The 27,641-nt window shown below is 33.7% G+C and overlaps 1 protein-coding gene across 3 annotated transcripts in view; it reads left to right on the top strand.

Annotated features, from left to right (window-relative positions):
- The first annotated feature begins 11,248 nt into the window (after positions 1-11,248).
- Positions 11,249-27,641, top strand: part of LOC149554951 (protein FMP32, mitochondrial-like) — a 72,909-nt gene continuing 56,516 nt past the window's right edge. For 2 of the 3 annotated variants that reach the window (XM_089828969.1, XM_089828967.1), the window contains exons 1-3: positions 11,249-11,555; positions 11,649-11,785; positions 18,162-18,221. In XM_089828969.1, the coding sequence (XP_089685095.1) occupies positions 11,414-11,555; positions 11,649-11,785; positions 18,162-18,221 (339 nt within the window). In that variant the 5' untranslated portion in view covers positions 11,249-11,413. The remainder of the gene's footprint in view (positions 11,556-11,648; positions 11,786-18,161; positions 18,222-27,641) is intronic. The other variant, XM_089828968.1, reaches the window with a different exon arrangement.

Genomic DNA, 27,641 nt, shown 5'->3' on the forward strand with positions numbered 1-27,641 from the left:
CAAATGGATAGTTTTGGACATATTTTGACATTTTGACCTTTGTCATTGATATCAAAAGGGGAGAAATACAATGTGAAAATTGTAAATCAAGTAAAGAGAAGATAAATATTGTAAAGTGTATTGTAAGGGGGAGCATATGTAAAAACTTAACATAAATAATAGATGGTAGTTTTAGTTACTTAGCTAGTTTTCTCCATTTGTTGCCATTAATGCCAAAGGGGGAGATTGTTGACAATTGGCTAATGGAGATATGTAATCATTGTCATTTATGAAACACATGATGTACATGCTTACGGGAAACCTTAGAAATAAAGATACATAGCTTTTGGTAATCAGAAAGTTGATTTAGTATGGAATTTGGTATACAATAGTATATTGTTTTGTTTATAACTTGTTGTTGATGTCATATTATGAATAGCAAAGTTAGATGGAGATAATATACATGTTGGTGATGATGTGTATAACCTCAAAAGTCAGTACAGATTGTATAGAAAAGAGATATTCATGTTTTAAGTGAAACAAAACAATGGAATTGAAGGAAATGATTATTTTGTTTACAAAAATAATTACTTGTCCAATTAGGGCCGACATCCTAGATGCTTACTGTAAGTTGGAAATGTGTATTATGGTCTTACCTGAGCTAGAAGTAATTTTTGTAGAGGCATGGTATTTATGCAAAGGACATCTTGCGATGAGAAGTGTGATTATGTGTACTATCATGTAATTGTGATGTTGAGCAATTGTATGCAAAGTTTTGTGAAAGTTATATATACAAAGTTTTGTAAAACCTATTTTGTGATCTGAGATCCAGTTGAAGATTAGAGATTAATCAAGAAAGAAGTTATAGTACTTATATTCTAGAAGTCTAATTACATGTTTGGGCAGTGAGCTCTTCTTGTAATTGGATTGGGCAGTGAGCTCATCTTGCATCTACTATACTACAACTCCTAATAGGGCTAGAATCTCCTGACAAGGATTCAAAGTCTCATAACAGGGATTCCTTATATTGAATTTTCTCATTGACTCCTAATAGGGTCCATCCTCTAATAAGGAATGTATATATTAGTATATTATCTAGTAGGTATCATCCCCACTTTGGCTAGGGTTTCCCTAGTTAGCAAAATATGGTGTTATGAGTTATCTTTGTGCATGGTTACTGTTACTTTTCAACATTATTTTATTACTTTGTTATGTATGGTTTAAAGTAAGAAATAATATCTAGTTGGTGACTAAATTTTGTAGAATACTGATTCATCCACCCCTCTCAGTAATCCCTATTTCTAACAAATATTACATCAAGGGGGCTTCCCAACGTTTTTCAACAAAGTTGGCCACATCGGTGTAAGAGTCTTCTACCTATTTAGTCGAACAAATAAATAAGAAATAGATTGAAGCCAAATATTTTGAAGGAATGGTCCAAGGATTGTTTCAAGTTTTTCCATCAATGCCAAAGGGAGAGATTGTTGGACTTGGTAAGTGAATGGTGAATGATGAATGGTGATGACTATCATGTAGCATTACAAGACATTGAGTGTTGACATTGAATGAAGATCAATTGGAGAAGATGAAGAGGTTGCATGCCATTGTAATCATTGGTAGAAGGGTGTATTGGTTAAGATGCGTATGGTGACTTAGTCGAAGTCACAACAAACAAACAAGAAAAATAAACAATTAATGAAGGAACAAATATGAAGGGTCGCCGAGGCTATGACATGATGAAATGACAGTTAGAGAGAGTCATGCAACAATTATACAAATTGAAGCAGTTGAAGGATGTAATAACGTAAACTACTTATAAGCTTACTCAGAGATTGGTAGGCCTACCAGCGTAGACCCCTACTAGTAGCTGTCATAGGTGTTATGTGACTAGCTTGGGTATGTGATTCAAATTTTGAATACATCAACTTTGAGAAGGATTTTCTTTCAAGTGTTGACACCCAAACATTGGTGAATGCATATAACATGTAAACTTCATTTTGTAAATTGTCTCTTAGGATCAAAGAGAAATAGAGTGAAGAAGAACACAGTTGCAAAGTAGAGAGCTAAAGTGCAACATACTAGTAATTAAAAAACATAGTCTAGTAGGAAGAGAGAAAGGTGACACAATAGTGATCACATAGAAAACCAAATAAAGGAAGAAGATTAGAGAATCTTCGAAGAGTTATCGTGGGGACCTATAAGGCAAGATAGTGTTGTTCTTAGATCATTCCTTTAGAATGCTTTATTACCATTGTATATATTTGAAAGATCTTAACCAGGTAGCTTTAGTAGTAATCTTTATAAATCCTCTCACATGTACCTCACAAAGGAGTGTTTGAAAATCCTATAACCAAGTAACTTTAACAAGATTTTGTAATCCACACAAGTTATAAACATTCCCTAACAATGAAACCTTTACATACATTAAAATGGTAGTGGGTATATTACTCCCACCATGTTTTTCATCCTTTGACTAAGGGTTTTAATGTACAAAATCCATGTGTCATTGGTGTGTGTGTGTGTGTTTATATGTGGGTTTGCATGGTTTTATAGGCATTAATTATTTTTGTTGTTGTTCAGAACATTGGTGTCAAATGTTATACATTTTGGAGCACATATAACAAGTTTAAAGTTTGTATCAATTTACCTTTCCTCTTAGTACCGGTTTGGGATAACATAAGATATTTGTTTTTGTTTAGTGGTGAGATAGAAGCACTTTAATAGGATGTAGACATCCACTTCACATTAGAGCATTCAAATATGTGTGTGTAGGGAAAGGGAGTATTTCCATATATGATTCCCTTTTGAATCCAAATTAGATTAGCAAGATCCCAAATAAAGAAAGGGATGTCAATATTGAATTTGAATTGTGTAAAGTAATGCAATATAAGGAAATTCACTCTTTACTCAGTGCATGATAGTGTGTATGCAAAATTGAGCTAATTGATTAAGTAATGTAAACCTAGATGTTAAGTGCATACAATCAACCCAACTAAGATACTGAATGGAAATCAAAGATGGAAGAATCACCTTGAATTATGTAGAGGAAGTTGTGTCTTATCTTTGAAAAGTAAGGATTTGGACTTGTAACTAAAAATCAGACTGTAGATCCTTGAACAAGATGAAAAACCAAGAAATTGACTTTTCGGTTGAGGAGTAGAGAATAGGTTGACTTGGAAATAATTATTTTAGAATGATTCCTATAATGTCGTCATGTTCTTGGGGCACTATAACAAGATCAACCTAGATTCATCGAAAATCTTTCAAGGAGTCATTTTTTAGATTGACAATTACAATTTTGCTATCCTGCTCCTACACACGTAAAATTGAGGTTTTTGTTGTTGGGTGGATGAGGGCTTGCCTTGGTCAAGCCATAAATTAAGAAATCAACCTTGAATTGAAATGTAATTGAGAAAGGAAATGCTAAAATGTAATAAGACTGAATAATATCTATGAAAGATACAATCACCTTTGTAGATACAATTGAATTTGATAGGTGATCAAGTATGTAAATGTAATAGCCTTGACTCAAAGAAACAAAAGGGAAATAAAAGAATCGAAAACCTTATTAATAGGAATCTATGTGACATGCCATGATGAATGATAAAATAATTTGAAGGATCTGGGAATGATAGATCTCCTCCTCTAAAGCCAAAATCCACTACCACCTTGAAGGAAGAAGCTTGAAGTAAGAAGGAGATGTTTGATTTTGAATGAACATTTGATTTTTTGAACACCTTGAGATCTTGAAATCCTTAGATGCTTCATCATAAGTAATTTGGATGTAAGCTTGTTGTGAAAATGAAGCCTCCAAGCCTCCTTATACACTAGTTTGTAGGTAAGAAATAATACAGTCCAATTTGGAGAAAGAAAGAAATAATTTGTAAGTTCGAGAAACATCATGCCCCACAACCCAAAATCTTTAAGGAAGAGGTAAAATTGTAAGGGATGGTTAACTTGGGAGAGAACATGTCGACCTTAGGTTGACTTGTTCTAGAGTAGGTCAACCTAGGTCAACCTATTCCTGGAGAAGGGAGCAAAAAGGGTCCCTAGAGGTCTTAAAGAAGGTGCAAACATAGATGGAAGATGGTTGAAACTCCAAGAGATATGGTCAAAAAGGTGATAAAATAACACCTAATGGATCATGCTGGGAGATGAGAAATGATTTAGAAGTGTGAGATATATTGGGAGAGGAGAGAGAGAGAGACAAAAACTCTGCTAAGGAGGGCTAAAAGGTCTCAAACTCAAGTGCATCCTTTTAAAGTCGGTACAATTGTAATGTCCCTATTCATATCTTATGGTGTTTAGGGTTGAGTTTTTTGAAATTAAATTACAAGATGATTCTTTTATCTTTTGAGTGTAATATATAGTTAATATTCTTCTTAAGAAGTATGCATCAATGCCAAAGTAAGAATGACTCTTAATCTAGAGCCCCTAACATAATAGTATTGACATCAATGTCTAAACAAGGATATTTTTGATATTTATATAGGCATTTTCAATCTATAGGTTGGCAACGAAGACCTCTTTATAATTATTGGTTGATGGGTATTCTTGACAAGGGTAAAATATTGAATTTGAGAAGCATGAATTTATTTTGAGTATTAGTTTAATACCAATATTGATCACTATGGAAGTAAATTATCAGTATGGGACATGGAATGATGGTATGACTTAATATATTAAGGGTTTGCAAATAATAAAATTAGGATTGCTTGGTTATTGATTTGATAAATAAATCTATGCATCAATATTCATTCGCTATTTTCATTTTTAAGCATCGTTCACTGATATTCCCTTGGTTAAAAGCACATTCTCATTTTGTGGGAACTTTAACAATAATAAAATGTTCAATATATTTTTCCAAATTTTGCCAATAATTTATTCTCTCTTATTAGTACTTGTCAGTAAGCTAAATACTATTTTGATACTTTTTGAATTTTATACTATAACCAATGATTAGTTTTTTTGTTTTCTATGTGTTCGAAATAATCATTCTTTAAATTTCCTTATCAAACTATTATATTGCATATTATAGATGCAAGTTTTTTAAATTTACAATTTTTAGACAATAGTTTTCTACAATTTGATTGGGTGAACTCATTTATCTCTTATATTGACCCGATATGATGGATTTTAAAACAAATACTTTTTAGGACTGATTTATTATTAGGCTAATGTGATTCATTAATGTTTAATAATTTTTTGAATGTAAGTGAGTTGATTTAGATTTTAATATTGTATTTTCTTATAATATACTTTGTCTTTAAAAATACTAAAAAAATTATATTATTCATATTATATAATCGTTTAAGAAATATTATTTTATATTGTTATTATGAAAATATTACTATTTTCATATTATAATTTATTTATAATATATCAATAATTATATTTATAATTTTTTTTTAGCATATTATAATAAATTTATTAAATTAAAAATAGATTTATATAAAAACTAAAGGAAAGTACTAAGCCACTATGTGACACTTGTTTATTTTATTTACTAGTGACATCTATTCAATCTTCTTACTGTAATATCTAAAATGTTCTATGATATCCAACAATGAAATAAATTGTGAATAAGATTTCTTCATCACTAATAGTGATACTAGGATAGTTTTTAGTCTAATATGTTTATATGACCAAATAAAGCTTGCTTATTACATGTTTTTACGACCAAGTATTGCTTCTAATAATTAGGAGTTGTATCTATTTATTTATATTCGTACTTAGTTATATTGCTAAGTATGTCTCCTTTTTTCCCCCATTCCCCAATGATTGCATGCGTTGTCTTATACTTAGTAGTTGGAAAGTTTACTGAGGCACAACCCATTATCATCTCTTTTTGATAGTGCTAATTGCACCACTAATTGTTGAACACAACCAATCTAATCTAAATATTAGTTTCTCCTTAATCATTATCTTCTCAAGGCAATTAATAGTCTTCGTAATAGTGGATGAACATCTAATTGACTCACTATCAACTTGTCTTCTTAATGTTGTATGAACATCTGATTGATTAACTATCAACTTGACAAAGGGATATAAGTTATCACTTCTTGGTAGTATATTTTGTAGAAAGGAGTTTTGGAGGATCATATTCTAGAAATACATTTCTAAAAGTTATTTATATCAAGGTTGTAGAACTTAGGAAAACCTATAAAAGCCCTCTTTATGATTTCATCAGCTTATACAAGAATAAAACTCACTATATGGCTTGGTGAGTGCTACATTTATCACAATATGTGTTTCAATCCTATGACAAGTTTGAGATTGAGTTATGATGGGAAATGTTTGAAGAATGTGATGAACTCTTTGATGCCAAATGAATGCTCCGATACCACAATTGTTGCTCAATTGTGTAGTGGGACATTTTTCCCCAATTTGAAAATAAAGTTAATAAATAACTCTTCAATATTAAACAAATATAGAAAAATAAAAGATAATGTGATCCTTTGGTTGAAATAGAGATTAATAATTACAATTAGTTATAAATAATATTTTTTAAGTGGGAGGAATAAATGTATTTAGTAAATAAGTTATAAATAAATATGTTGTGAAAGGGTGGGATGCTTTGGAAACCATCCCTCAAGTCTTATACACACCATTTATGTGGGACTTGGAAAGGGATATGGAAATCACTTAACAAAGAAGAAGGTGGTTTGGTGGGATATAGAAATTAAAGAAGAGGCAAATAGAATTTGTCCAACTCAATGTACAAAGCTCATTCAAGATTGTCTTGGTTGGGATTGCTACATATGTTGAGTGATTACTTTAGAGTGTGTCATGTTATACACATTCAATAATTACTCTAGAATATAGTGTGTTTCATATGTTGATTGACTAGTATTGAGCATGTTGTGTTATGCATGTGAAGTAATTTCTCTAGATCATGCTATTTTAAGTTTGGCCTTGAGAACTAGTGTTGAGTGTTTACTCAGTTGACTATAATTCCAGACTACTAATGTTGAGAAATTCATTCATGTTGAGTTCCATTTTAAAAATGTTCCTTATTATGTGTATCACATCTATGCGACCAATAACACTAATATTCCTAGAGTGAGAGTAAAATTTCCAAGTGCTCTAACTTAGATGAGGATTGAAAATTATTAATGACAAAATATATTGAGATTACACAAACTTTGATGTTAATTTGATTGCATTATTCATTTTACTTTATTAGTTAATATTAGTTGTTTGTATCTATTTTGATGAAATTGTTTCGACTTTTGTAATGGCTATATTTAAATTCATTACAAGTACTTCATTACCTTGTGAGAAAAGTAATATTTTTTGGTGAATGCATGCTTAGCTCTAGTGGAATCAATTGTCTTTCCAATTTCTCTCTCTCTATAAGATGGAGCTAAAAATATTTTCATCTCTTGATCTTCCAAATTACCAAATATTTTATCATTTTTGAAAGATGGGTTAACTTAAGGGAGGCCATAAATTGATATCCCACACCTTGTTTTAAGTTGGATCTCATTCGTATAGTGGTTTTAGTCCTATCTTCAATTATCCTAGGAGTGTTGTTGGTAGTCTTTTGAACTGAATGCAACATTTTAGGTAGGTTAGGATATTCAAAATTGTTATGTAAGTTGATGGGCATTAATGAGGCCGTGCAAACATTGGTAATGAGTTTTTTGGTAGTAAATAATGTAATGTGTGTTTTGTAGATATGTTTTCACACCCTCTTTTATGTTATCTAACAACCATGCGATGATTGCGAGATTGTGCAAAATAAACAAACCAAACAATCATAATATTTGTGTAGAGTCACCCTTTTGAAAGAATCTTCATTAAAGAAATAAGACAAATACATAAACCTTCAAAAAATAGATGCATCTAGTATGCAAACCGTCTCCTCACTTTGATAGCCTTCAATTGTAATTGTATGCCTATGAAAATCTATTAAATCGTTATCTCATGGCTCTAATTTATAGAAAATGGGAGAGAAAAACCAAAAATGATTTTCCATAATAAGTACCATTAAAACATGATAAATGGAAAAAAAATCTACATCCAAGGTTATAAGATCTTCCAAGAATAGTAAATTTAACCCCTAATGAGTTGTGAATGATGAAAATACCCTCCATACCAATAATTTAGACAATTTCTTAGACCTTTAACTATATGCAATTGACCATATTTAATATATATGTCCAATTTCATCACACAAATTGTATGAGACATACCAACAACATGCAAGATAATTTACTAATTGATTTGCATGCTTAAGTTTAATATATTTGCACTTGATATATGTTTGAATCCACCAATTAAGGCACCACCTTCTTTGTGAGTGCATATAACAACTCGAGACACCTAATTTGATTGTCAAAATCCATAGCCAAATGTCACACATAAAAAAACAAAGAATCAACGCAAGAATGTGTGAGTTTGCGACCCCTTAGACTATTTAATTTCACGACATAATTAAAGTCCTTCAATTCAATTCAAAATTCATTTAAGATTAAATTCTTGATCTCTTAGACATTTAGTCTCATAGTGGACATGAAAGGTAAAAATTGGCTGCTAGTGGCATAATTAAGAATGAGATCCCATCATTTGTGGTGTGAGATGGGTAGGTGGATAGTGCCTAAGAAGGTTTGGAAAGAAAGAAAGTGCATCTATTGCAATAAAGGGTGTGTTGAAACAAAATGACAATTTAATTTTGAGTACATCGCCTAATAATTTAAGGACAATCTGAAAGAGGGCCAACAACTTTTTGAAGAAACAAGACTACTAAAACAATTATTTTTTGAAACAAATTCATAATAGACAAGGTGACATTAAAAAATCATAAAAGAAATCCCATTAAATTGTTGACCTCTAAACCTTCATTCATAGAAATTATTAAAATTTCGTCATTCATTTCCTCCTGTACTCTTTCAATCCTTTAATTTGAATCACCCGAGCCATTCCTCGTAATTTTTTATAACCAAAAACAAAAATACGAAAGAAAACAAAACAAAACCAACAAGAGACGTAATGCGTCATAGTTCCTGCCTAATGCATAATGGTTGTAGAGGTGTAGATGAGTGAGAATCTAAATTAACATTATGAATGCATTAATTTTTTGCTTAGAAATGCACTTGTGATCTGATAGGATTGATCATATTTTGTTGTTAAATTGTCGTCCTAGAAATGCGCTTGTGATCTGACAGGATGGCTCATATTTTGTTGTTAAGTTCTCGTGCTATATTATTATATCTTTGGGCATTTAAGCCCAAGAATAAGAGGCCAAAGTCCCCACTACGACACTAAGTACTTAATATCATACTATGATCAATACATATGCTTTAGACAAATTTGCACCTTCTACATTGACAACTTAAATTATGTGCCATGAAGAAAGATATCCATACCAATATTTGAATTATAGAACTTGAAGAAGTGATGAAGCATTTGGAGTATCACATTATACGTTTAAGCATACCATGCATGTTACTAGACAACCATAAGTAGTTGGAATAACTCCTCCAACTATGTATTATTCTCATCTTGATTATCAAATGGAACTCACACTATTTTTAATTAGTAGCACTGGACAGAAACTAGGATAGAGATATAGATAGAGATAAATAACAGTATACAACAATAACAACATAAACATATATGTAGAGGAAAAAATGATAGATAATATAGAGGAGGAAGAGGAAGACAGATAAAATAGTAAGATAGAGTGATACCAACATAAGTCGTGTGTGTGTGTGAGAGAGAGAATTAAATATAATTATTTTTCTTAATAAAACAAATAGTCGAAATAAAATCATGGTTATAATAAAGAATTAAAATATATTATATTTTAATTAATGAAACTAAGACTTTAATTTTTATACAAAAACTAGGATAGAGATATAGATAGAGATAAATAACAATATAGAACAATAACAACATAAACATATATGTAGAGGGAAAAAAGATAGATGATATAGAGGAGGAAGAGGAAGAGAGATAAAATAGTAAGATAGAGTGATACCAACATAAGTTGTGTGTGTGTGTGAGAGAGAGAGAATTTAATATAATTATTTTTCTTAATAAACAAATAGTCAAAATAAAATCATGGTTATAATAAAAAATTAAAATATATTATATTTTAATTAATGAAACTAAGAATTTAATTTTTATATTAAAACTCACATTTCTATAAGAAAAAATGAAATGTATTGAAATATAAAAATATTTTATAAGTAAAACTAATTGTTTAATTTTACACAATAGTTTACTATTTAATGTTTTGTATTTCCAATTTCTCATAAAATTAAGTAATTTTTAATTATGAAATAATATCTATATAATTTAATATGTACATTTGTAAATAATAAATAGACGTAATACATATAAATTTGATGTTGATGAATAAATATGATGTAATAAATAAGAAATAAGATATAACTATTTAATTTTAATACATAGTTTATAAAAACCTAATAATAATTTATATATCTTTTAGAATTGAATTATTTCTATTTTGTGGTTATTTCTTTAGTATTTTTTTAATATAAAATATAATTATTAATTTAATATTAAAATATATATTTAAATTTTAAATGTATTTAAACTAAATGATAAATTGTTTAAATAATAAATAATAATAATAATAAATAATATAATTTAAAAATTGTAACACTTATCAATTATGTATATTACAAACACTATTATAAAATTTAATTAAAAAATAATATTGTTTAATTTATTTTTATAAAAGTAAAACAATAGTGATAATTTAACTACTTTTATTAAAAAGCAATGTTCTAAAAATATTAGAAATTCAAATACAAAGATATAACATATTGAAATTATATTAAAAAGACACACACACACACATATATATAAAAGTATAATTTGAACTTATACATTAGATGAAGTTTTAGGAACATGATATTTGAAATAAAAAATAAAAAATATTTAATAGATTGTGATAATTAATATTGATTAGACATGTTGTGTGAGGTGGAAGATAACATGATTGAGAAAATAAAATCTTATCAATTTGTGACAAATATGGAAAAGATAAAGTTATAATTAATACATTCATTAACAAGATGAATGAAGTTGTTAAAAAATATTTATATTTTTTAGTTTAAGAAAATTAATTTTCTCCCCACCAAAAATAGTATAGATCATAAAATTGATGGAAAAAATGTGATTTATAAAGTAATGAAAAATTAGAAAAATATATAAACATTTGAAATTTCATATAATCTTTTAAATTCTTAAATTTGATTGATTAGTGTTAATGTCATATTTGGATTGATCGGCCTTCGCACGAACTAATATTCCTGCCTTGGCACAAACTAACAAAGATACAAAAACCCAATCGCACGTCTGCGACGTCCAACGAACATACTCAAAACTGAAGGCTAAAGAAATTTGAAAATATTCACTGGTTATTGCTGAGACACTCGGGACGTAAATTTGAAAAGCAATGCATCCGCGAATACTACCTATTCGAATATGCCGGCTTCAATTTCGTCGAATGTCAGATCTAGTTCCTGGTAACAGAGCCTGCTTAGTCGATACCATGGCCCTGGTATGGCCCATTTACAATGGTTCTTTGCTTCTTCAAAGTATCTTCTGTTATCTCATCCTCTGATTGTTTAATTTATTTCAATAGGCCTTGTCGTCTACTCGGTATTAATTTGATTTTTCTTTTACGGTAGTGAAGGTAAAGAGGTTGGAGAGAGAGGGCATGACACAGAAACAAGCAGAAGCAATAACAGCAGTTGTGACAGAGGTTCTCCAGGACAGTCTGAACACCATTGGTCACTCCTTTGTCTCCAGAGAAGAAATGATGAAGGTAGGCTTGAAATTACCCAAGCTTCTCTTTCTAAAAGAACTATATTCCACTTGCAAGGGTCACTTGAAATGGGGATGCCTAAAATTATTACCGCTACCCTGATTGATATTTGAATTAAGCACGGCGGCTGCGAGAAGAAGATGGGGACGTGGTAGGCGGGATAATATTTAATTATAAGATCACTTGTTTGCATTATTTGTGTTTGGGATAAGGTGAAGTGAAGAGTCAATCCTATAAGCATTTCTAAATGGGTCAAAACCTAGTTGGGATTAGGTATAACTTTCACTATGTTTAGTTTTGTTAGGCTAAAGATTCTCTTAACTGGCTGTCTAATACTCAGGAAAATTATATAAACATTCCAAAGCAGCAACTTGTGGACAAAGATGTGCTTTGTGGACAAAGATAGTCCTGTTCTTATTATCAATAAGGCTTTTGAGGAATGTAAAAGATCAAGGCCCAAAAGAGATGCCAAGAATACTTTCATGGATTAATCCATGGTTCGATGATGAGTGGAAGATGACAAAAAAAAATATGAGAGGGAAAATGAATAAAGAAAACAAAAAGGAGAATGAAAAGTTGTTAAGACGAAAGAAAGAGCAGTATGTGGTCTTAAGTAGGCTTGAGTTGATCAACCTTGCTAAAAACAATCCCAAGAAGTTTTGGAAGAAGCTTTGACAAAAAAAGAAGTAAATAGAGACTAACATCACGGGGACTCAATGGCTGAAGTATGCCTAGATACTTTATGAATGCGAGTTACGAGAATGTAGAACCCCGATTGGTGATAACTAAGAGTCCACAGTGGATCTATTCAGCAATGGAGATATTATCCAAGGCATAAGGAGGCTAGCTGCAGGTAAAGCACAAGATATTGATGGGCTACAAGCTGAATATTTAAAATGGGGGGTTCATATTCATGCACCTCATATTAGTCGTATCTTCAACAATGTCAATGAGGAGGGTTTCCCAAAAAAATGGACAACTAGTGTGGTGATACCACTTCACAAAAGTGGAGACATAAACAACCCTTCAAATGATTGGACTATCACGATCAACCCCCTCGTCGACAAGTTATTTGGCAGCATAATAGAACGGAAAATTAGTAAATGGGCTGAAATAGAGGGAAAAAGAGCAAAGGGGCAGGCGGGTTTTAGACCGATGTATTCCACTATCAATCATGGGGTCACTCTCAGATACCTGGTTGAGAAAATATGGGACACCTAGGGGGCTGAGGCCATTTGCTTTACAAAGGCTTTTGACACAGTGCCATGAAACAAACTCTTGGGTAGAATGGAAGAGCTGGAAAGGAACTTAGGATTGTAATTCATAGATTGTATGAGCACAGGCTAAATTTAGAATTACGGATTGGCTGTCCGAATGCTTTGGCAGCGACATTGGGGTCAAACAAGGGTGTTGTTATCGCTTACCTTGTTTGGGCTTTACATTGACAAGTTTGAAGAATGGTTAAACAAGGCCAGCGGTGAGGGGGAGCAGCTGGCTAGCTATGTGGTAAAACTACTTTTATATGCGGATGATCTCATCATGATCGCTAAGACAGCTAATGGTTTGAGAGAACACCTGAAGGCATTGGGAAGCTTTTGTGAAGAGGTGGGTATGCAAGTGAACACTAGCAAAACCAAAGTTACGATCTTCTCATTGAAGAGAAATAGGAGGTTCTTGGGCATGCTTCTCTCTGAGGGCAATCTAGAGATTGCGACTGAGTGCAAATATTTGGGAATCAATTTTCAAAACAAACTCAGCTGGGAAACATGCAGAACAAGAAGAATTCAAAGGGGCTGGAAGATGTTGTATTCTCTACAAAATAAGTGTAGGAATGCAAAATTACGGGGTTGGAAGACCAAGAAAATGTTATTCGGTGTGCTTGTCATCTTGGTGGTCTTGTATGGTGTGAAATTTGGGGCAGCAGTATGTCAGATAAAAAATGGAGATAGGTTGAAAGAATACAAAAACACTACCATGAGCAGTCTCAAAATCAAAACCACTGTTCCTTATGAGATCTTATTGGCAGAAGCTGGTTCCTTCCACTTAGAAGCCGTTGCATGGGCTGGCTGTTATGTTACTTAAAGAAAACTCAGGGTATGGAAAGCCATTGCTGGCCTAAGTTAGTCACTGGGAAAAAGCTTGATAGGAGAAAAGGCACCTGGATGAAGCAAAACGACAAGTGTATACAAAAATGGGATGTTGACATTCATAGGTGGCGGGCTAGTAATGAAGAAATAAAGAAGTTTGTTTGTGAAAAATTTCATAGTATCATATGGACAAGGCACAAGGGGCGGAAAAAATCTTATTACATCAAAGAATTTATTCCTATTACAAACCATGAGGAAAAACCATATATAGGAGCAGCTATTAAATGGAGAGAAAAAATGCTTATAGCTTAGCTTAGAACTGACTCTCATTAGTTAAGATGTGAAACGGGTAGATGACGGGTGTGAAAAGAGGAATTGGAAAACATGATGTGCTTATTTTGTGGCATGGAGGCTATTGAGACGGAGCATTGTTTTGTTATGGAGTGCTTGGCGTACAATGACATCAGATTCTGGTATGTGGAGATTTTAGAGAATGGCTGCTTGAACTACTTATTTGAGGAAAAGAAGTTAGGCAAAACTGCAAATCTGATTATCTAACCACTGACAAAGAGATGAGTTAGTCAGGAGGTTACAACTTGCTTATGTTCTTTCCCTTTTTTCTGGGGCTGTGTGCTAGCATGTGGGTCATTAAAATCTTTCATTCATTCATTCAAAGCTACAAGGTTGAGGAGTTTCTTTTAGGAAATAAACATAAGCAATCAATTGGTACTCTTGAGGCATCAAAGTATTGGCAAAGAAATCATGAAGCTCACCTAACAAAGCTGATGAATTACTTTTGGGAAGTAAAAAAATAATCAAGTGATAAGTCTTTGGTAAGGACTTCCTGACTTGATATGGGAATAATGACCATTTACTCGTTGTATATTGCTGGCGATCTCTTCTGTTGTGATCTTATCATTCAACAGGGGCTTGAGCTTGTATCGATTCACTTTCTCCGGACCACATAAATATTTGTTCTAGTGGTCGCTAAATTCACTATAGCAGTAATAGAATAGATCAGAAGAAAAATGCCATGAATCATGTAGGTGCACAAGAACTTTGTATCAATCGTCTGCACAGGACTTAAATCCAGTACCCCCAAGCTAGTTGTAGACTCAGTTTGTCATGTCACTCGTAACAGGTTCAGCAAAGATTACAGAATATCAGATACATTTATATTGTTGCCAGCTCGGCTCTCACAAGGAGTTAATGATCATTTTAACATTAACCAGTTAGAGAGTAGACAAGACCATGGACTTAAAATGATAGCTAAGGATTGGTCTGAAGATTTTGGTAGGGAAATAAATTAGTTGTCTAGAGTTCAAAGATTGAACACCAATTAACATCAAGGTCTATTGACCATATGGTTTTAAACTTTTAGTTATGTAAGAGGTTCGCTATGTTGTATTTGGTATTTCATTTGATATTCCAATAAAATTCACTGTAAAGCCTTTCCAATAAAATTCACCTTAAAGCCTTTATAAATGTCATATTATTTGATATTTCAATAACAATCATTGTAAAACCTTTAAATACTTGTGGTGTATCGTACCTTCTAGGCGTACGTGGAATATTTGCATTGGCTTTGTCATGAAATTCAATCTCAGTAGATTTTGTGATTCTGATGTTGCTTTCTTCACAGTGACAAGGCAAGCTGCATGTCGACATTTTTTGGAAGCTCTAGTCTAAATATAATATTGTCCTCTGGAGCTTTTCAAAAGAGTGACCTCTTGTACCTGTATGTGAAGGTGATCTTTCAAAAAGGTTGTTTTCCACATTGCACAGTTTTGAAGTTTCCATTGTTCTTCCTTTTGCATCTTCTTATGCGTGGACCTCAAAGTTGTTCCCCTTTCTAATTACAAGGGTCCCACAAATATATTTCTGTATTTTGTCTAGGTCGACAACCGAAAGGCTCTTGCTGCAGTGCATTACAAAAGGATTTGTAACACCATTTCTTCATGTTGTTATGTAATGTGAGCATCATCTTGAATCTTGTCTTCATCAATCTTGAAGGCAGAGTGCACCCAAAATTCCACGTTTGAAAGTTCTTAAGTATTTCAGATTATCTGGCACTATACCATCCTTGCTCCTTGGGGCCTCAGGTTCTTCACTTTTTGTTCAATTGAGAGAATATGTGCAATATGCTCGAATCTTTTTATTTATTTAAGATCTTTTGTGATTTACCAGGCTATCTCCAGCTGAACCGGTCTTAAAACTTCCATTTGAATTTTGAAAGGCACTTTTGAGGAATTACCTTGTAAGTCTTAATGTAAATACGGCTTATCTACCCCTATCAATCTTTGATGATTACTCAAAGCCTGTCAAACTTTCTGAGTATTTTCTCTTTATCACTTATGTCCTTCCTCTAAAATCCAACCTATTTCTTGACAATATATTCTTAGTGAGTAGGTGATTTTACCTAGTTGTTAACTAGGCAAGGAAATTTTGAAGTAGATCTTGCAGCTAGATACCAAGCAGCACGAGAGCCCTCAAATTGTTGATGGAAATAATTAGAGAATGGCCACACATGCCAACTTCTTTTGTTAATTATCAAATTTATATACTTGCAAATAAGCTCCAACACTTGATCTCCCAAGGCGAGCAAGGGAAATATAAAATGATTTTACTGTAGACACCATACTTGAAAACAGTGTTCTGTAATACTTCTTAGGTTGACCTACAACATGGGTTAATGATTTTCTTACATTTGTCTAATGTGCTTGTTCGGGAGACATCAATAACAAAAGGAATACTGAGATATCCAATAATCCGAACTGGCTTGTTAGTCTTCTAGCAAGAGTTCAAACAGGTTGATCTAGTAACTTGACCAAAACAGATGCCTGATTTTTTTTCTTTTCTGATCTCTACACCTGGAGGCTTTGACAAAGATTCCAAAAATGGCATTGGCCCTTCTGTGGATTTTGGAGTCAGCTACGGAGTAAGAGCAGAACCATGTACAGTACACATATTGAGAAGCTGCTTACCATCTTAAAGAAGGATTGTTTTGATTTGTTTCCAAATTCTTTCATCCCTGAGAAGATAAATTAATTGCTTCAGTTTCTTCTACAAACAAGTGTGGTGGAAGAGGGCATCTTTCTCAGATTAACCTTTGCAGTAAAATTTGCTCCAAGTTTTTTCATTAACATTGATTTCATCTAAATTTTGGAGGAAATGAGGAGCAACCATTACTCATCAAAGCATGTAGAGGATAAAGTTCCACTCTTTATTTCATTGAATTTATGAAAATGTATCTTCATAATCAATTCTTTTCAATCTATTTCATTGGTGCACTCTATGCTATATTGGCTGTCATAAAGCTGCCTTTGATGAAATCTTCTCTTGCTTATGGTCATAGTTTTAGCTTCAAGCATCTAGTAAGCAATATAGGAAATATAATAAGATATAGGATGATGATGAATTCACATAGCTTGTAACACAAACATGCATGCACACACACACACACACACATGTCGTATATTGAATTTTGAGGGAGAGGTGCAAGATTATAGCAGGATTCATGAAAAAATTGCTTAATGTTACAATAAGAAGCCTTAATATTAACATTGCTATATTATGTTGAGATATCTTTACTTTGTTGTATTTTTGGTGCTCCAATGTACTTCAAATGCATGCCTTTTTGTGACTGTAAGTGTAATTTTGTTTTGTCTTTTAAGTTTTAACTGTGCCACTAGGAAATCTTTTTGATTTCAGATACTTATCTATTGCACAAGGATTAAAGTAGCCTTCGAGGCATACACACCTAGTTATCAAACTGCTTGAAATGAAAAAAGTTTTATCATTTCATTAATGTTATTCAATAATTTATAGAAGAGGCAAGATAATTTTTTCTTATATTGACACTAAACCTGGATATGGAACTAGCCTGGGCACTTATATTTTTGAACCTTGCAGTCTATTCATCTTTAGAACTTCTTTTTGTTCCGTTAACTTGATCTGTGAACACAAAACCTTGATTAATTTTAGTTGTTACTTGTGTATTCTTCTTGGATTCCTTATGTTACCTTACTATTTCTAATATAAATATTTTATTTACTCATTTTAAGGAGGCTATTAAATTTATTAAACTATTTAATATTACTATTTGTAGACATTTGACCTTTCCTAAAAACTAAAAAGCTTTAAAGTAATTTCTTTCATTTATATCTTGAGTAGAGCTGTAAATATTGATGGGAAGGGCTTTCTAGGTTCTAGTCTATACATTTCCTTTTCAATTTTTCTAATGTCACATACTATCATCTAATACAACAAAGTATATTTTTTATCTGCAGAGTGAAATGCTTTATGAAGCAGCTTTATCAAAATACAAAGGAGAAGTTAAGAGCTCTCAGGTAATTTTTAAATCCACGTTCAATGTTGAACTCAGTATTGAATATTTGTATTTACTTAATGAATCATTTCTATGAAAATTCATTGCAAAGTCTAAAAACAACCAAACAACCATGTTTAAATCTCTATTATCATGTTTATATGATTGAATTAACACTATTGTTTCTATAATAGCTATTGTCAATGAGGTTCGATGCACCGATTGACAGTTTGTTTCTATGTTGATTTATTTTGAAGAAAACGCATTATTAAGTGCGTATGTTCTCTCACTTGGAGGCTTAGTTGTATTTTCTAATGGGGCAAGCACTTTGTATGCCACAGTCCCAGGGTACAAGAGATTTGGGAACAAATGTTATGATCTCAGATGGCAAACCTGCTTTAACAGCTGTAAACCTTTGATCACCTGGTCTGAAAAATTTGAATCTGAAACGAAGAAACAGAAATCTAAATCGTACATCTCAGCTACAGTTGTTTTTTCAGGGTAACCTCTGCTTGTGTTGCACAAATAACAAAACAAGATGTTAGACCATATCATCGTAATCTATGGGAAATAAAATGAGCATATGCATTCCATCATCCACAATGTTGACATATTATAAATTATAATATAATTAATATTTAATTTTTTTATCTGTCACTCGGCGAAAACATTTATTAAATCTATCCTGATGAAATCCCATTTTTGATCGTGAAGAGGGGATGGCTGAAACCAATTACATTACACATTATTTATGCTTCTATCCAATAATTTATTTCTTACCTTGAGGTAAGGCTTAAATAATCAAATATGACCTGTAATAGGTGGAAAGTTAAATAGTAAATTCGGTTAAGACATTGTCTTTGTACCTACAGTTGGGTGCTTATGTAAGCGAGTATTCAACTCTTATAGAATACTAAATCACATGGAAATGTATATATGCTTCTATATTTAAGTGCCTTCTTTGGATCTTGTACCATATATCTTCTATGTCTTGGCATGCAGAAGACCATGGCAAGGACTCAGCCCTGTGAAGTTTTTGATGATTGAATTCAAATTTACAAGTAGTATTCTGATCTGCATCTAGAAAAAATAGTTATCACAAGTTCAGGAGGGTGAATGATGTACTCACCATGAGATTGGTTAGAGATATACAAGGAGATTTCAGCTGAAAAATCTCTCCCAAGGCCTTTCAACTGATTGACAAGTTCGGAAGTCACTTATTTAGTCTTAGCGGCTCACCTTCATCAGAGTAGGAGCTTATGATGATCTACTTCATTCCTTGCCCAAATATGCAGAGGATAAATTTGGTCTGATTGAAATATGCAGGCAAATTTCAGAGGGTAATAAAAGATGTGCAGAGAGAAAGAAACCAAGAACCTGATTCCCCATTGGACTTGAATGTTATCTGTGCAAATCCTGATCACATGCTCTCAACATTGAGAGAGACAAATGAGGTTTCATGACAGTAAGGATTTTGTGAAGAACAATTTGAAGGTTGGCCACTCATTTCAACTTGTCCCAGAATGGAATGTTATTGGGCAGATTGTTTAGATGATTGTGAGGCAAGGAAAATAAATTGGATGAGGACAATCCTAAGACATTGTAATATTTGGATTGGGGTGGGATTAGTATTGGTGTTGAAGATGATAATTCTGATTTAACTGATCCCATCTATACATCTTGCACTCAAATGCAACCAGTAGTTTCTTGACTGGAGTCTTAAGCAACATAGGGATCTTGATTCTGTTGAATTTGACCTAGAAATAAATGAATGCAGAGAACTGAGATTATAACTAGCAATCGCACCAAAGGGTGCAATAGGTACGCTGAATAAGTAATTTGATTTGAGTCAATGACAAAGTAAACAATATATTTGTAACAAAATAATATATGCAAATGGAGAGTAAAATTGAAGTAGTCTTTAATTTTAGTATGTACCTTACATGGAATTCATCAAAGTTTCTTCAAATGTGTTTAGATGTAGATTCGTTATTGTTTGTAAATTAAGTTCTTTTTTTTTTTTTTGCCAAAAGTGTAAGTCATTGCTATAGTAATAAGTAACACTGGTACAAGGTTCATGAGGGAAAAAACCAACAAGAAAACCCTCAGTCCTTACCAAATACAAAAGAATGCATAGTTAGAGGCTAATAAGGTAACTCATAAGAATAGATAACAAGAGAGTGGAGCTTGATATCTCAAAAGTAGAGGTGTTTAGTGGGAGTTGTGGAGTGCCCTTAAAGTTATCAATAACCTTTCACTACTAAAAATGTTTACTTATTAGTGTCCATATAATGTTGCCCTTTCAAATGTCTATGTTACAAATAAAGGAGGGGTGAAAATTTATTCAAGCTGAAAGAGAAACAAGAACAAAGAGAGAAAGGGCATCAGACAACCCTGTCAAGATCAACCAAGTGATCAAGTTGATGGGACAGGATCATCGGAAGTTGAGTCTTATCAACAGAAGCCCACTTCGCCAAACAATCACCAACAATATTCCATTCCCTAGGAATATGAGTGAAAGTAACAGACTCCAAAGAAGTACACAAATTATGAATCTGGTCCGTAATCAAAGCTAACTTCCAACTAACAACTTCAGAATGTTGCTGATTCAATAGATGTATCACCACTTGTGAGTTAGATTCACAGATTAGCCTTCTCCAACCAAGGTCACAAGCATTCTTCACAGCATACAAAATAGCAATGGCCTCCGTCAAGTTGTTAGTGTGATGACCTTTATAAATAGAAAACACAAACTGGACATCCCCCTTGCTATCTCTACCAACACTACCAATGCCAACAGGGTTTGGATTTCCCTTGGAAGACCCATCCGTGTTGATTTTAAGAATACCTTACGGAGGGGCACTCCACTTCCGCATCCTATTTATCTTTCGCAAGGGATGTCTACACCTCTTTCTTAGCAATTTTCCATGTGAGGGGGGAAAATCAGACGATTATTGAAAATATCCTCCCCTGGTTCCATGGCCTTAGAAGTATCACATTTTGCAGAAATAGTTTCCCCCAAAGAATGGAGAATTTTCCACCATAAGTGAAGAACCTCTAAAAACTCATCCTTAAAGATACAATGGTTACTTTCCAACCAGATATACCAAATAATAAAGGAGGGTCCAAAAGTCCAGGCAACTTGAAGAAATGAAGTTTTGACAGGAGCCTTACCCCAGCGAGCAAAGAATTCTGCCAATGAGGAAACATGCCATCAAGATTGGTTCCACACATTCCACCAAGAGTGCCAAATATGTCTAGTGAAAGAGCATTGGAAAAAGAGACGAGAGATATTTTCTTCACTAGTTCGACATAGAACACACATTGAGGGTCCTTGGAAACCACACTTGCATAAATTATCCCACGTAAGACATCAGCTATGGACCACCAACCACATAGAAAAATTACATGTGGGCCAAGAAAACTTGTACCAGACTTGCTTCCACCAAGGCATCTGAATGTCCCATAACGTTTGCCTATGAAGCTCAACATATCCTGTAGACACTGAAAATTTTCTAGACAAATCTTCGCTGTCCCAAGCAAGAACATCATTACCAACCAAAGTAGTACACTCACGAGATTGCAAAATCTGAAACAACTCCTTTCTATCCTCCTCAGATCCTCCTGGAGGCCATTCATAAGGGTGTTTCCAACGAAAGGAGGGAGCCAAACCTCTAACGCACCCATCTTATAAAAATCAACTGTGTCCCAACCAACAGCACTAAAATTTTGATAGAGGGCATGTAGCTGAGGATGAGTGGTAAGAATAGGAGGGTGCCCATCCCAAGAGTCGAGCCAAAATAAATGTTGTGATCCTGAATGACAAATCCAAAAGAGACCATCTTTAATCAAACTGCAAACTTTAGTGTATTCCAAATCATGGATCCTCTCCCTTCCAGAGGAAAGCGGTGAACTTCCACCACATCAATATCAAGAAAATACTTATGGGTGAGAATACGAGCCCAAAGTTGATGTTGGTTAGTACACCAACACCAATAAAGTTTTGCAGCGAGAACCTGTCCATTTAAAATAGCTGATCATAAGCCAAGGCCACCCTCCTTCTAAGGTCTACACAGTGTTTCCCATTTAACCAAACTCCATTTAGAAGTTGAAAGGTTCCCACTCCAAAGGAATTGATTGGATAGAGCATCAAATTCTTGAAGAAAATACATAGGAGCAGCCTGAACAGAACACTTGTAAATAGGAAGGGCTTGAATAACCGATTTTAATAGAGTCAGGCGAGTAATAATTGATAGCCATCGATGAGTCCAATGATTAACTTTTTGCCGTAGTTTATCAAGCAAAACTTGCCAAGAAGATCTAGGATGTCTACCAACAGTAAGAGGGGTGCCCAAATAAAAGAAGGGAAGAGACCCAATCTGAAACCTCAAAATAGCAGCAATACGCCTTTGAATAGCCTGGGGAGTATTGAAGAAAAAAATGGAGGATTTGTTCTCATTAACGTTCTGTCCCGAAGCTGCAAGATACACATCCAAAGCATGCCTAAAAGAAGTAGCTTCCTGAAGATGAGCCTGTCTCATAAATGAAGTATCATCCACAAATTGAAGATGCAAAATAGGAGGCAAACCAGCACCTCATTTCCACCCATGAATCAAACCCTGGTGAACATGAAGCTTAAGCAAGTGGTCCAAACCCTCAGCTAGAGGCACCAAAGGGTTCTGAAGGAACACCATTCACTAGAACAGAGAAAGAAGCTGAAGTAACACAACTCATAATCCAGTTCACCCACTGTTGGCAGAAACCAAAGGCCAAGAGTATCTTTTGGAGAAAACTCCATTTGACTTTGTCATAAGCCTTAGCCATATTTAACTTAATGAACATAGCTCGCTCTTTTGATGTATGCATAGAATGTATAACTTCAGAAGCAATAACAATTCCATCAAGAATTTTCTTACTAACCACAAAACCGCCTTGTTCCTTTGAAATCACAACTGGAAGGCATATCTTGAGTCTGTCAGCAATCAATTTGGTGATAATTTTGTACACAACATTACAAAGAGCAATGGGACGATAGGAGTCAAGATTATTAGCACCTTCTTTCTTAGGGATAAGAGTCAGTAAAGTACAGTTTAATGCACGAAGCATTTGCTTATTCTAAAGGGATTCCTTAACCACCTCCAAGAGATCCATATTAATAATTTCCCAAAATTCCTGAGAGAATTGCACAGGGAAGCCATCTGGGCTTGGAGCTTTACCTTTATTCATCCCAAACACAACCTCTTCCAGTTCAAATATCAAAATTGGACGAAGAAGAGAATCATTCATAGCACTGGTGATAAGAGAAGGAATGCATGAAAGAATTAAGTTCTCCTCCTCAGCTGTAGGCTGAGAATCCTTAGTAAAAAGGTTAGAATAAAATTGAAGGGTTTCCTTGGTCATAGCACATTGAGAAGAAATCTTAAGTCCTTCAGCAGTAGCAAGAGAAGAAATATACCCTTTACTACGATGAGCCTGAACAAAATGATGAAAAAAAGAAGTACTTCTATCCCCTTCCTGCAGCCAATCAATGCGAGCCTTTTGTTTCCAGTAAATCTCTTCCCGAAGTTCCCATTCTTCCACATCGTGCATAGCCTGGGATTCAACCCTGCCAAGAGCCTCTGTAAGCCCAGAGTCCCTGATTTGGCGAGTTATCACTACAAGATGATCATAAGCATTCCTCTTTCTAGATTGAAGGTTCCCAAAGCACGAAGTATTCCATCTCTTAAGATGATATTTGACATATTTAAGTTTCTTCTCAAAGACAAACATAGCCGTGCCATAAGTTGGGCCACCCTCTCTCCACCACTTAGCCACCAAATCATAAAGGGACGAGTCTCGAAGCCACATAAGTTGGAATCTAAAAGAAGGGTTCTTAGGGAGTGCAACAAGAGAAGAAGAGAACTTAATTGGCTAATGATCAAAACCTCTCCAATCCAGAATTTCAGAACTCATAATTAGGCCACCGCTAACCCAATAACATGAAACAAGAAACCTATCCAAACGTTCTGAGATAGCTTCCTGACGACTCCTTCTATTGTTCCAAGTGAAAACCCCATTTGAAGGCCTAACATCAATAACAGAAAGAACATCCACTTGGGCTTGAAAAAGATCAGAAGCAGGGCCAAGCCCAGGCCAACCTCTTCTTTTCTCCTCAAGACTTAAAATAGAATTAAAATCGCCTCCTAAAATCCAAGGAAAATAAGGAGCACAAGAACACACATACCTAATGTGATCCCAGAGATGACTCTTCCCACATATGTGAATAGGGGCATAAACATTTGTCACAAGAATAGTCTCACTAGAGTCCAAGGCAGTAGCCACCATAGAGATTGAATAATGACTAGAAATCCACCAAAGGGGAGAAATCTTTTGAGGGTCCCAGAACAAAGCCAAACCTTTAGAATTGCTTTGTGAACCAATACTTTGATAGTGACCAGCATACCAAATATGTGGAGCATGCTAATGCATAACCTCAACAGAAACCTTAGTCTCTTGAACGCAGAAGACATCCAGAGAATGAATTGCAATCAAATCATGAATAGCTTTTTAACAATAGGTGCTATTCAAACCCCTCACATTCCAAGAGAGAATAATCATTGAGGGTTTTGAGAAAAGTGAGCATCGATAGGTTTAACAAACCCATATTCCACCAATAGATTTCTAGTCATTTTTATCTTTTCAAGGTCTGTCTTCCGCCCTTTTGAGGAGCTGTTAGTAGGACCTTTCTTAAGGGGTCGTTTTTGCACTCCCAATCTATGAGATGAACCCTTATTTTGAGATGAAACTAAAACTTCTCTAGCTAAATTTGCCAAAACAATGTCATCCTCTATGGAATTATTTAAAGTCACTTGAGCCACTTGTTGTCCCTGAATAGCTTGAATTGGTTCTAGTTCAAGAGCTAGTACAACCTCCATTCTGACCCCAACACTATTAGAAGTGACCACATGTGGGAACCCTTCTTCCAAAACTAAATTCTCTAGCACCTCAAACCTATTAAAGCCTCCATCTATCTGTTTATCCTTGAATGGCCTCTTCTGACCTCGTCCTTTAGCCTTAGTTTTAACAGGTACAAATCTTTCGTTGTCATTTCCCTGAGGTTCAGCCATCATGGGAGCTTTCCCTTTGTCCTTTTTACCTAGAGGAGGTGCCGAAGAGGGGGAATGAGCTTCCTTACGAAATTTAGGGCAATGTCGTAGGAGATGGCCATACTCATGACAAAACTGAAATAAAAAAGGTAGAGATTCATAATCTAACTATTGAATCCATGATGAAGATCCCAAACAAATTTCCATTGAATCCGACAGGGGATTATTGAGATCCATCTCAACACAAATCCGGGCAAAAGAAATCACCTATTTATCTAGGGTTTGTGTAGCAACTGCCGCAGGCTTTCCCAAGAGACTAGCAATCTTATGTAAAATGTCTTTTCACCAAAACTCTAGGGGGAGGCGAGGTAGACGAATCCAAATAGGAACTCGAGAAGGTATCTCTTCAGCTGAATTAAAACCTGCATGCCATGATTTAATAAATAATCCAACCTGATTATAAAAATACGCGCCACCTTCAAAAACTCTATTGTAATTTGCAATATTCGAGAAAATAACCATAAAATAGCTATTTGCCGCAAGCATAATGTCCATATCTCCTTCAATCTGCCAGGAACGCCGAATCCAAGCCTCAAGAGTGGACAAAGGAATATGAATACCAAGAAACTTGCACATTAGAGCATGTCTACTCCAATACGAGACATCTTCTTCCACCAAATCAGAAGGAATGACCAAAATTGTGCAATCCTGGGTTCTAGGAAGACACCCATTAACCTTCTTCATATTAGGACTAGCACTCGTATAAAATGTATTGTGCATGCATGCTTGAAGAGGACCCATTATGAGCCTTGTCCATGCGAGAAAGACCCACAACTGATGCCATAGAAATCTCTGCCGTGCAAAGATTGAAACCAGGAGAAACAAACAAAAACCAGAACAGCTGCCAGCAAATAGAAAAAGTCACCGCAGATGCCAAACAGAAACAAAACCCATTGCAATAAACAAAAAACTACTTTGCTGGTGAAACGCTTCTATAGAACACCCGCATGCGAACCTGCAACCAAGCTAGGGCACCTGCATCTCTCCTTTTGGTTTACACAAATGTATATGTTAGTATCAAATAGTTTTGGAATTTTGATAGACAACTAATGCTTTTCAAATTTCTCTAAATGTTACTCGCAATTTACTTAATTATTTATACACTTTAGTAATATAATGTTTCAAACTTTAATTGATTGAGTTTCTGACTTTGTACAATTAGTAACTTTGAATGTAATAAATTTTGTTTTTTCAAACACCTGCAGAACATATCAGATCATAAAACATTGGTTAAATCTTCATCAATCAAAACGTCAAATGAATTTAATAACACATACTCCGAATATGACTTCCTTTTATTAAACAAATTATTGTGGTTATTTTGATACTATAGCTTGAAAACAACACTTGTGTAAATATTTATTAAAGTAAAAATATATTCAAGGCAAAAAGAACTTTGGTTATTGTTGATTCCCTTTGTCATTTATATTATTAAACTTTCCACTATAATATAATTATAAGGTAATAATATTTAAGATAATTAAATCTAAAATAATTATTTAAACTAAATTAAAAATTTAATTTATAATAAATATTTAATCAAAATATAACCTTGAACAATAAATAGTATTAAAATAAACTCTAGATATTTAATTATTTGCGAATTATCTAAAATAATTATAGTATTGTATAATTATTTACTTATAAGTTTGTTAAATGAATTGAAATATCTAACTAATTTAATCTTAAAAATTATACTTTTTAGACATTTAATAAATAAATAAAAAAGAACTTAAAACTTTATGAATTTTCAAAAATTTCGAGATAAATTCAATCAACATGTGACGACAGTAGTAAACATAACAAAACAAAATAAAACAGAGGAAGGAGGAAGTATTTACTAGGAACATGTCATGCTGGGAACTTGGTGTCAAAAATAAATGAGATCACGAGTCTCTCAGAATCACCAACAATATTTAATCTAGAGCCAAGTCTGTAAGTTTTATTTCCATTCCTAACAAGAAATCACTAGCAGCTACATTCCCGATTGGAGAGGGATTTTTTTTTCCTATCACATATCTGCTCTTCCTCATCATTAATTAAAATAGCAACTAATAAACCAGCTTGTTCCAGAGAAGTTAGATTTTAAAAGAAAACCCCTTTCCTAAAGGAGAAGTACATTCATGTTTTCTGATACATGGTTAAGAAAAGAAAAACAGGGCACATCCAACGCCTATCATCACAAGCCAAAAGAAAAATGAAATCCTTCATACGCTGCCTTTCAGAGATCAGCTAGACAGATAATAGGTGGAAATGCTAAAAGTTTCTACAGATACACTCAGACTGGATTTTAAAAG

Source organism: Cupressus sempervirens, chromosome 5 (genome assembly GCF_028749045.1).
Source record: "Cupressus sempervirens isolate cs-2001-9-10 chromosome 5, ASM2874904v1, whole genome shotgun sequence".
NCBI lineage: Eukaryota > Viridiplantae > Streptophyta > Pinopsida > Cupressales > Cupressaceae > Cupressus > Cupressus sempervirens.